The 11,500-nt window shown below is 38.8% G+C and overlaps 1 protein-coding gene across 1 annotated transcript in view; it reads left to right on the top strand.

Annotated features, from left to right (window-relative positions):
- LOC107685863 (piezo-type mechanosensitive ion channel component 1-like) overlaps window positions 1-11,500 on the top strand; it is a 153,988-nt gene that overhangs the window by 115,722 nt on the left and 26,766 nt on the right. The window contains exons 22-30 of the mRNA XM_016482599.1: window positions 282-486; window positions 2,269-2,373; window positions 3,954-4,110; window positions 5,127-5,370; window positions 5,454-5,550; window positions 6,966-7,131; window positions 9,483-9,572; window positions 9,687-9,763; window positions 10,977-11,054. Coding sequence (XP_016338085.1) covers window positions 282-486; window positions 2,269-2,373; window positions 3,954-4,110; window positions 5,127-5,370; window positions 5,454-5,550; window positions 6,966-7,131; window positions 9,483-9,572; window positions 9,687-9,763; window positions 10,977-11,054 — 1,219 coding nt within the window. The remainder of the gene's footprint in view (window positions 1-281; window positions 487-2,268; window positions 2,374-3,953; window positions 4,111-5,126; window positions 5,371-5,453; window positions 5,551-6,965; window positions 7,132-9,482; window positions 9,573-9,686; window positions 9,764-10,976; window positions 11,055-11,500) is intronic.

Here is an 11,500-nt window from a genome sequence, read left to right as displayed (position 1 = left end):
TTCTGACATGTTGGTGTTATATCTTTCACTTGGATGTTATAAGTTGCACTAAGTAAATATAGCTGGATGAAACAAAAACTGTGTCCATCTTCATTTCAGGCTGCAAAGCAACAAAAATGTGATTTGTGTTTTAAAGGGGGGTGATTCTTTTCTATACCCACTGTATATGCATGTTTATGTATATTTCAGAATTGATATGTCAAACCATTTCTCAATATCAGTTGCTATCAAAGCACAAATATTAAATATAATGACAACTTGTGCATCACTTTAACCTCTAGATCTGCTTCCTCATGACTATGAATGTTATTGGCCAGCGTATGAACTTCCTGGTTATTATCCATGGCTGTTGGTTGGTGGCCATCATGGTGCAGCGGCGCAGAGCAGCCATGGCTAAGATCTGGTCAAAATACTGCCTGTTTCTGGTTGTCTTCATGATATACCAATATGTTCTCTGTGTGGGCATCCCTCCTGCCCTCTGTATTGGTGAGTCTACCACTCTATTCAAAACAATTGTGATGTCTGGCTGAATATTAATATCACCATATCACTTTAACAGCAATCATTTTTGTTTAACGTTAAAGGAATATGTGGGTTGCACAGCCTTGTTTTGTTTGGACATTCACACAAGTAGGGTTCTTGGTTTAAAAAAAACGTTCTGGAAATGAACAGAACACAAGACTCTTGAGATGCATTTTTAAAAGATTAACTGTTTTTAACAGCCAAGCTGGTGTTTAGCTGATTGGGCTGTTGGTCTCTCAATCTGTCCTGCTTAATGAGTGTCCAAAACCCCTCTAACTTGATTTAATTAACAAATAAATAATTAATAACAAATTCTACAACTATTATACAGTTTTTTCAACCTTACCCTGGTAAATACTGTACTCTCATGTAAAGTGAGGTACTATATAGCAAATCTCAACCGCTTGATTGTTACATCATCGGAAAGTGTGACTATATTAACTCTATATAATGTTTGGGTATATGTTATATCCAATCTTTGCATGCATACAGTACACTCACATAAAGAGATATATACTATATAGCAAATCTCTTTTTTTTTTTTGCTAAATCTAACTATATTATTGCCCAGCTCTTTATATAAAATTGGGTACACTAGCATATCTAACTTTATCCTCATTCAAACATGGTATACTCGCATAGGATGATATATTCTATATATAGCATATGTCAACTGTTTGTAGCATTTTCACCCTGCTAAATTTGACTATAAGGCATTAAGATATTAAGATGCTATTAATATTAACATGACGTTTTCTGTAAAGCTTTGAAACTATGTGTATTGTGAAAAGCACTATACAAATAAATTTGACTTGACTTTATTTGACCTAAAACCAGTGTAAGTCAGCTTGGCTGCCAGCTATGGTGCGTAACAGCAAAACCACTGCAATATCTATAGATGGGGAATGTGATTTCACCAATTACAACATGTAACTGGATCAACATCCTTGTTGATCCTGGAACAACATTCCAATCAACCAATCAGAATTGAGGGATAAGTTTTCAAGAAATGTCAGTTTTAGGCTTACAATCAGAGTTAGATGCTTCAACACCCTTGTTATTCACCTATCATGTCCCTCTGATTTTAGGAATAAATTATGGGTAGGTTTAGGGGAAGGGATTGGGTTAGGTCTATATTTTTGACGTTTTCTGTAAAGCTTTGAAACTATGTGTATTGTGAAAAGCACTATACAAATAAATTTGACTTGACTTTATTTGACCTAAAACCAGTGTAAGTCAGCTTGGCTGCCAGCTATGGTGCGTAACAGCAAAACCACTGCAATATCTATAGATGGGGAATGTGATTTCACCAATTACAACATGTAACTGGATCAACATCCTTGTTGATCCTGGAACAACATTCCAATCAACCAATCAGAATTGAGGGATAAGTTTTCAAGAAATGTCAGTTTTAGGCTTACAATCAGAGTTAGATGCTTCAACACCCTTGTTATTCACCTATCATGTCCCTCTGATTTTAGGAATAAATTATGGGTAGGTTTAGGGGAAGGGATTGGGTTAGGTCTATATTTTTGGACAGTAATGTTGATCCAGGATCAACAAAAATGTTGATCCAGGAACATGTCTTACTTGGCAAAATCACGGCGACCATCTATAGACAGCTGTCTGATGCATGTGTACAGTGACCAACAATTACCACAGATTAATTGTCTGTGCTTTCTATGCTGCTTAGTATTAATACAAGTTTTCTCGGTAAGTAACCTGACCTGTCTCACATGGCTATAGATTACCCTTGGAGATGGAAAACATCTGTAACTGTCCATTCAGCTCTGGTTAAATGGATCTACTTACCTGACTTCTACACCATCCCCAACTCTAGGAACCTCATATGTAAGTGACACCTTCAACTGAACAACCAACAGAACAGCAATATAATTACTCACCAGTTATCCTACCTATAATGGCCTCAAAACGTATATGGACACTTAAGCCAAATTAAAAAATGTATGACTGCTGTTACATTGGACTATAAAATATCAAATCAAGTGGCATCTGCAAACAAATTGTTCTAGAATTTTTCTAAGAACAATGACTTTTCAGTGTTCTGTTTTGAACAGAACAGTTGTTTTATCATTTAAACCCAAACGAACATCAAAACCTAGTTTATCAAATACAGTGACTTAAATTCAGTTTTAGGTGAGGCTTAAAGGATTAGCTCACTTCCAAAATAAAACCATGTAAAAATGTAAAACTTTATCCATGGAGAATTGACTAGATTATGAAAGATGGTTGGATGTTAAAGGATTAGTTCACTTCCAGAATAAAAATTTCTTGATAATTTACTCACCCCCATGTCATCCAAGATGTTCATGCCTTTCTTTCTTCAGTCGAAAAGAAATTAAGATTTTTGAAAAAAAACATTCCAGGATTTTTCTCCATTTAGTGGACATCAATGGGGACCAACAGGTTGAAGGTCCAAATTTGCTGTTTCAATGCAGCTTCAAAGGGCTCTACACTGTACCAGACGAGGAATAAGGGTCTTGTCTAGCAAAACGAAAAATTTATATACTTTTTAACCACAAATGCTCATCATGCACTAGCTCGACCTCACGCATTACGTAGTCACGTTGAAAAGGTCACGTGTGACGTAGGCGGAAGCACTGACCCAGTATTTACAAAGTGAACGTGCAAAGAAAGTCAAACGCCCTTTAGAAAAAAAGGTAAAACAACGATGTTGGATGATGTTGATGTTAGAGGAGTTTTTCTCCCTACACTACCTTTCTGAACTGGAGTACACAGACGAAGAGCTAACCGTGCGTGACCTTTGCAACGGGATTACGTAATACGTGAATTTGTAGTCGCGCATCGCAGAGCTAGTGCCAGACAAGCACTTGTGGTTAAAAGTATATACATTTTTATTTTCTGTAGAAAATAACTGATCGTTTCGCTTGATAAGACCCTTATTCCTCAGCTGGGATCATGTAGAGCCCTTTGAAGCTGCACTGAAACTGCAGTTTGGACCCCTTGATCCCCATTGAAGTCCATTATATGGATAAAAATCCTGGAATGTTTTCCTCAAAAACCTTTATTTCTTTTCGACTGAAGAAAGAAAGACATGAACATCTTGGATGACATGGGGGTGAGTAAATGAGAAATAAGAGTGGGCATATTTTTAACTGTGTCAAATCGTTTTTTTTTTATCCTGCTTAATTTTGCAGAATGGTAATCTAAATGGTAAATCTGTCTGTCTATCTATCTATCTATCTATCTATCTATCTATCTATCTTGTCAGAATCATAAAAACACTGGTTTGTAGTGGAAATAGTTTCACCATTTGTTACTGCTCTGCTGTTCTTCTGGTTATTTATCATTAGCGGCTATTGAATTCTGCTTTGAAAAATAAGGTAGATATAGTGTAATCTGAGGCCCCTCCAAAATACATAAAATGTTTACAAAATGTTCTGTTGCAGCGGACTTCCTTCTGCTGATGTGTGCCTCTCAGCAGTGGGCTGTGTTTGAAAATGAGAAAAAGGAAGAGTGGATGGTCATGGGAGGAGAGAACAAAGACAAACCTGACCCCATGGAGGATATGCCCTTCAACCCAGCCCCAAACTTCATCAACTGCAGGTAACACATAGTGTGTACTGTGTACTTTAGTAAAGAATGAGAAATAAAAACAGCTTTATTTGTCATGGACCTAGTGCATAAGGAGCTTTAAAGGAATAATTCACCCAAAAATAAAAAATAAATGCTGCAAATGTACTCACCCTCAGGCCATCCAAGATGTAGATGAGTTTGTTTTGTCAGAACAGAACAGACTGAAGAAATATTGCAATACAGTACAGCACTTACTATTGGGTCCTCTGCACTGACCACACAGTCCACACAGCTGATAAAAACATCACAATAATCCACAAGTAATCCACATAACTCCAGTCCATCAATTAATATCTTGTGAAAAGCTGTGTGTTTGTAAAAAAGAGATCCATCATTGAGGCATTTTAACTTTAAACTGTTGCTTCTGGATAAAATCTGTAATAACGCTTCCTTCAGTGACAAAGTCCATCCCCTGTTGTCCTCTCACAACAAAATCCAGTGGCATACTGCATTTGTTTAGAACTGTTATAAACTGTTTTCGCTTGTAAACGGTGCTTGATCTCTGCATATTTCTCTCCTGATTCAGACGAGACAACTATTTTCACTGGATAAAGCAATTTTACGGATAGGGGACTTTAGCCAGAAGCAATGGTTTGAAGTTAAAAACATCTTGATGGATTTCTTACAAAGACATTTGTAATTAATTGATGGGCTGGAGTCAAATTGGGATGTTTTAATCAGCTGTTTGGACTCTCATTCTAATGACACCCATTCACTGCAGAGGATCCATTGGCGAGCAAGTGATGTAATGCTAAACTTCTCCAAATCTGTTTAGATAAAGACAGTTCAACTACATCTTGGTACATTTTTAGACAAGCAACTGCACGCGATTGCAGATTGCACGCTCACCACCCGAACCCCCCTTGCTCTGGCAGCAGCTCTGATTACAACTAAGCTGTTATATTTTATAATTTTTAGGAACTATTTTCTTCATTCATTTATTGTGTTAAAAATAACATCTGTGTACCTCTCTCTATGTACTGTAGGTCCTATCTGGACATGGCAAAGGTCCTGGTGTTCCGGTACATGTTCTGGTTTGTGCTGTCAGTGGTGTTTGTGACCGGAGCCACTCGGATCAGTGTGTTTGGGTTGGGGTATCTTATGGCCTGCTTCTTCTTCCTGCTCTTCGGCACACGGCTGCTGATCAAGCCATCACGTACACGTCTGGTCATGTGGGACTGTCTGATCATGTACAATGTGGCTGTGATCATTTCCAAGAACATCCTGTCTGTGAGTGAGCAGTCCTTCATTGAGTAGACTCACTGATCCTAAGCCAAACAGCTACAAAGAGAACATATCTGTTCTTGTCTTAGATCCTGGCCTGTGTGTTTGTGTTGGAGATGCAGAAGAACTTCTGCTGGGTGATTCAGCTCTTCAGTCTGGTGTGCACAGTCAAAGGCTACTATGACCGTAAGTTTTGCACTACTTCTGGGTTGTCCTAGAGCAGTGGTTCCCAAATTTTGTTCCCACAGTGTACCACTTTGTTGTCAAGTACATTGTAGGGCTGTTCCCCTAATAGTCGACTAAAGGTTAGGCGCATATCCGAGTGTTAGTGCGGAGTGTGGAAGCTATTAGGCGATCTTACTGCATGACATGGAGGCACCAGTGTGATCACTGGCATTTTTTCCTGATAACAGTGGAAACAAAATACGCAGTAATTTTTGCTCATACAGATTAACACTTACAATATTAACAAGACATGCTTTTGTAAGATAAAGAAAACAAACAGGACACGCTTTCTGTCATCTCTGTCTCCATGCACTGGAGTGCGGCACAAAACTCAAGCGCGGCAAAACTCAGCGTATAGGCTGCTTGCCTCACAGATGTGAGAAATATATCTACAGAAAGCTTGAAATGTCTAGTTTATGTCTAGTTTAACTAATTAAACTCAAAACTCTCTGACTGTGCAATCCATATGAAAGGTGTATTTCTCTCTATAGGCGCGTCCACTGTACTGCGGAGATGGCGTGTCAGCATCGACCACTTCATCTTTGCAGCCAGCTCACTGACTGAGAAAGCACTAGTTTATTAATAAATAATTAAAATATCTCCATGCTGTTTTCCCAACACATAGTCATTATTTTTGCCAGTGCTTTGCAGCCATCTCTATGTGTGCGCTTGAGTACCGAATAGGCTATATATTAAAGGCTCATTATGGTTTAGTTCTCCACCCCCCAGTATATATTTAATTCATTAAATTAATATAAACGTGTGATTAGTCGACTGATCGCTTGTTTAGTTGACTACTAGTCAAGTACAAAAATCTTTAGTCGGGTGCAGCCCTAGTACATTGTTACATTATTTTACATAGAAACTACAAAATTCGTTGTTTTTGTCTATAGTAAAAATATTTAAGTAAGGACTCACAAGATGGTGGCAATTAATTATTCCAAATTTGTGTTAATATAAAAAGAGAGCGCAGTGTCTTGTGAGACATAGATGTGCTGTTATGTTCTCACTGAACACTGAAATATCATGTAAAGAAATGTATTATATAAAAATATTTGCCTGCTTAGTGTGGTAATTGACCAATCAGAACACAAGTTAAATTTACTTGACTTAAATATAATTTACTGTGTAAGGTATTGTGTAAGGTTTAAGTGTTTGTAGTAACGAGGAGAACATGGTTCTTAAATGAACAGAATCAGCAGGCCAATGCTTGTCTTTAAAATGCACATGTATGAGATGAGATCCTTTTTTTCCACCATTTGAAATATTTTTCTAGGGCATGTGCACAACATTTTAAATATCTTGGAACAAACCACATCACAGACCACAGTACAGTCAGATGTAATCTTTTTTGTGTGTATGTGTTTCTTCCTCAGCTAATTCAGTGTTTGATAAAGAATGCTCGCTGCCTGTGGAAGAAGCTGGCATTATCTGGGACAGTATCTGTTTCTTCTTCCTCCTGCTTCAGAGGAGAGTCTTCCTCAGTTTTCATTTCGTGCACGTAACTGCAGATCTTCAAGCATCAGCACGACAAGCCTCTCAGTAAGTTCGCCCCCTGCTGCACACATTAGAAAGGGTAGTTATTTCATGTATTCAGTCAAAGTCTGCTTTATTGTCAATTCTTCCACATGTACAGCGCATACATACAGAGAATTTAAATTGCGTTACTCTCATACCCTTGGTGCACACAGATAACACTAACAGTAGAACATAAGCGTTGCAGGCACCATACCACACAGTGATGCAGCTCGTCAGAATGCTCTCGATAGTGCCTCTGTAGAAGGTGCACATGATGGGGGCTGTGCTTTCTTGGCCAGTGCTGAGGTGTTGTCAGTCCAGGAGAGTTCCTCTGTGATGTGCACACCCAGGAACTTGGTGCTGCTCACGTTGGTGCACACAGATAACACTAACAGTAGAACATAAAAATACAGATATATACAGATTAAATATAAAATACAACTATACAAATATACAAATAAGGACATGTAAAAAAAAGCTAAATAAAGATAAATAAAGCAGCACAAGGCACATGGCAGTTAGAGTGCAAACCAGTGAAATAAACAAACAGTGCAGATATAATGATTGTAGTGCAAAAGAGCTTATTCAGTCTGGGTAAAATGCAAAAAAATATATAAAGCAGCACAAGGCACATGGCAGATAGAGTGCAAACCAGTGAAGTAAACAAACAGTGCAGATATAATGATTGTAGTGCAAAAGAGCTTATTTTGATTAAAGTGACAAAAAGCTCAGAGAGCAGTTCTTTATTTAAACTGTCAGAAGAGGTAGTTGAATGAGGTCAGTTCAATGCTGAATGAGTTAGTGAGTAGACCAATGCTGCACAAAGTGACAAAGTGACTGAGGGTCAGAGTTCAGTGGTGCATGGGGCAAACGAGGGGAGGGGGGGCAAGGTCGGGAGGGAGTTCAGCTTCCTGACTGCCTGATGGATGAAGCTGTCCTTCAGTCTGCTGGTCCTGGCCTGGAGACTCCGCAGTCAGACTAAAGAAGCTGTGTGTCGGGTGGGTGGGATCACCTGCAATGCAGAGGGCTTTGCGGGTGAGACGGGTTCCATAAATGTCCTGGAGGGTGGGGAGAGAGACACCAACGATCTTCAAAGTTGACTTAATGAAGAGGTTGGAGTTGTGTGACGGTGTGCAGTCGTGGGTCAGCAGAGTGAAGAGGAGGGGGCTCAGCACACATCCTTGGGGTGCCCCATTGTTCAGTGTGATGGTGCTGGATGTGTTGCTGCCAACCTGTACTGCCTGAGGTCTTCCAGTCAGAAAGTCCAAGAGCCAGTTAGTGTTACTTGACTAGTTAGTAGTAAAGTGTTGAGCCCCAGCTGGACCAATTTGTGAATGAGCTGTTGAGGGATGATTGTGCCCCAGCTGGACCAGTTTGTGAATGAGCTGTTGAGGGATGATTGTGTTGAATGCTGAACTGAAGTCTATGAACAGCATTCTGACGTATGAGCCTTTTTTGTCCAGATGTGTGAGTGCTGAGTGGAGGGCAGTGGAGATGACATCATCGGTCGAGTGGTTGAACCGATATGCAAACTGGAAGGGGTCCAGGGAGCGGGGGAGGACAGACTTGATGTGGTGCATGACTAGCCTTTCAAAGCACTTCATGAGAATAGGAGTAACTGCAACTGGACGGTAGTCATTGAAGTAGGATGGAGACGGCTTCTTCTGGACTGGAATGATGGTGGTAGCTTTGAAGCATGTGGGGACAACTGCCTGACTTAGCGAGATGTTGAAAATGTCTGTGAAGACATTAGTGAGTTCCACTGCACAGTCTCTCAGTACACGCCCAGGAATGTTGTCAGGACCCGGAGCTTTGCGTGCGTTGATCCTGCTGAGGATCAACTCGCGCTGTCCATTCCATTCAAAGCCAGGAGTGAGAAATTCCTACTTGATACATCTGACTTACAATCCTAGTCTTCTCTTGTCTGATTCTCTGAAGATGATGTATAAAGAAGCGAAATAGCAATGCTAGCATTTTTATTTCAAGTGAACGATTGTTAACAGGCAAGTTAAATTATACCATCTGTGCAAATAATTTATTCATTATTATTATTATTATTATGCAATAATTTTTTAGCTTGAATGTTTATCATTAACTGCGTACACCTCCATGGAGGCCGCCATGTTTTTGTTTTGTTTTTTGTTTTTTGGCATAATAAATGCATCTAGGCCAAGGTGAATTCAAAGGTTTTCATCCTGAAGTCTAACTTCAATTGGCATTGTGTTGCACTTTACAAAGTATGAAAAGTTCAAAAATTTCGACTTTCAAAGTTGAGTGGAATACAACAAAAACAGTGATTTAGTGAATAAGTTAGGGTATTTCTAACATATAAAATGTATTTTCTGACCTGATTTTTCATGTGTGTGTGCATTAAGGGGTTTCGAGCTGTTCCGAGCCAGTATTATAAAGAACATGCATTTCCATCAGCAGGCAGAGAAGAAGTCAATTCAGCAGCTAAAGGAATCGTGAGTTAACACTTTGTCCTTTTTTTACCATAATCAATAAATCAATCAAAAACTCTCACTATGTCCTTCCTGAGCTCTAGTCACTCTATATGTTCTATCTTTATTTTTCCTCAGGATGAAACGCATACGTGACAAACAGCAGAAATATAAAGAGGGACGTAAAACTTCAGATATAGAGGAGCAGCCATCAGGTTCAAATGCATTACCATTTAAACTAATAGAACTTTGATAAGCTGTGGTTTGAAATAACTACAAGCCCGCTGGACGCTCCATCGTCGAATCTGCCGGCCGCGCCGTTCTCAAGCCCGCCCGCCTCTGCTCACTCAAGCCAGCCTCTGCATACTCTAGGCCTCCGGCCTCCGCTAATTCAAGGCCGCGGTGTGTGACGCTTTTTCGTTGTGAAAGCGAAACTACTTTGTTTGGCCTTCCAAAAGAGGACACGACTAGAAATCAGTGGTTAAGTTGTATTTACAACACTGTTCCAGAACAGTTTAACCCAAATATTCTGATGTGTCCAGCACATTTTATGGAGGACTGTTTCCTGATCCTGGTAGAGTAGACTACAATGCCGGCTGTTCTGACTCATAGACTGTAAGTACGTTTTTTATATTTAAAGAATTTGCCACTGATGATTCAAACGCGAGTTTTTTGGGCAGTGTAGAGTAGCACTTGTTGTTTGTCCTTTCTCCGATCACAAATGCAGACATGGTTTTATGTTATGCTCCGGCCGGTCAGGGCATCACAATATGGTAAGTGGTGTAACATCCTTTAATTGTTGTGGTTCCGATTGTGTGGAAAAATCTGGAATTCTATGGAATGGATTTTAATACGGTAAAGTGCATTAAACAGAGTATTATACTCTTGTAGGTAGCTGAAAGCATCAAATTAGCAAGAATATTTCAAATGCTGGTTGACCCACATATGAACATTCTATCACTATTTACGAATTTTTTTTGATTACTCATCAGATCTACAGTATATGACATTCTTTTCTTCCACCATCACTCTCAAATCTCATTTACACTTCGCAATATTCAAACTTAGTGCATCGCTTTCAGTGTCATTTGATATCACATGCATGAATTAAGTGAATTAAGTTCTAGAGCTCTGGCAGTTGGGATAGTAAATTTTAAATGAATGGAATGACATGAGACTGAGAAAATTATAACTTTTTTTATTTATTTGGTGTATTCTTTTAATAAACAAACAAGAGGAAGGGGATGTTTAGGACACTGTGAGAAAATAATGACTTATTTTAAATAAATATGCTCAAGGAAGGGGATGTTGTGAATGATTGTGTTCAAATTCCATGGAAATCAGAAAGGATTTCTGTGAGTGAAAATTCTGTGCAGAGCTACTTGTGAGTGTGCATCAGTCATATTACTTGCATATTTCACCTCACAGACTCCAAGGAACAGAAGAAGGAGAGACAGTTCTCGAAGTCCAAAGGTTGGCAGTATCCTTGGATGGACCATGCAACTGGTATGCTCACAATCAGCTGCTATACTGTCTTACTGAATATCAAGCTTAGCCTTGCCAGAGTCTACAAATCATTTCTTATCATATGAAGGTGGCAGTCTTTTAGTTTAGATATAATAAAGTTCTGTACACTCCATTGTTCTTTTAGTATCTTTTAGTAACTATTGTTTTATTTTTTTTATTTTAAAGTTTGAGTAATTTAGTAGAGTTTTTGTCCTTTTTATTAGTTATAAATAATTTTTTTTAATTATATTAAATTTTTGGTTTTTATTTTATACATCATCAATCTAAAGAAAATTAGAAATATTGTTTATTTTATTTGAAGTCACAAAATTAGTTTTTATAGGTTTAGTTAACTCTAATGACCCTGGTGCACTTTAGAGGACGCCATGCATCAGAGGGGTTTGGACATATGTGACCCTGGACCACAAAACCAGTCATAAGGGTCA

Source organism: Sinocyclocheilus anshuiensis, unplaced genomic scaffold, assembly GCF_001515605.1.
Source record: "Sinocyclocheilus anshuiensis isolate Anshui unplaced genomic scaffold, SAMN03320099.WGS_v1.1 scaffold1018, whole genome shotgun sequence".
Classification (NCBI taxonomy): domain Eukaryota; kingdom Metazoa; phylum Chordata; class Actinopteri; order Cypriniformes; family Cyprinidae; genus Sinocyclocheilus; species Sinocyclocheilus anshuiensis.
The sequence above is the reverse complement of the archived record's forward strand: the minus strand, read 5'-3'. Positions and strand labels throughout refer to the sequence as shown.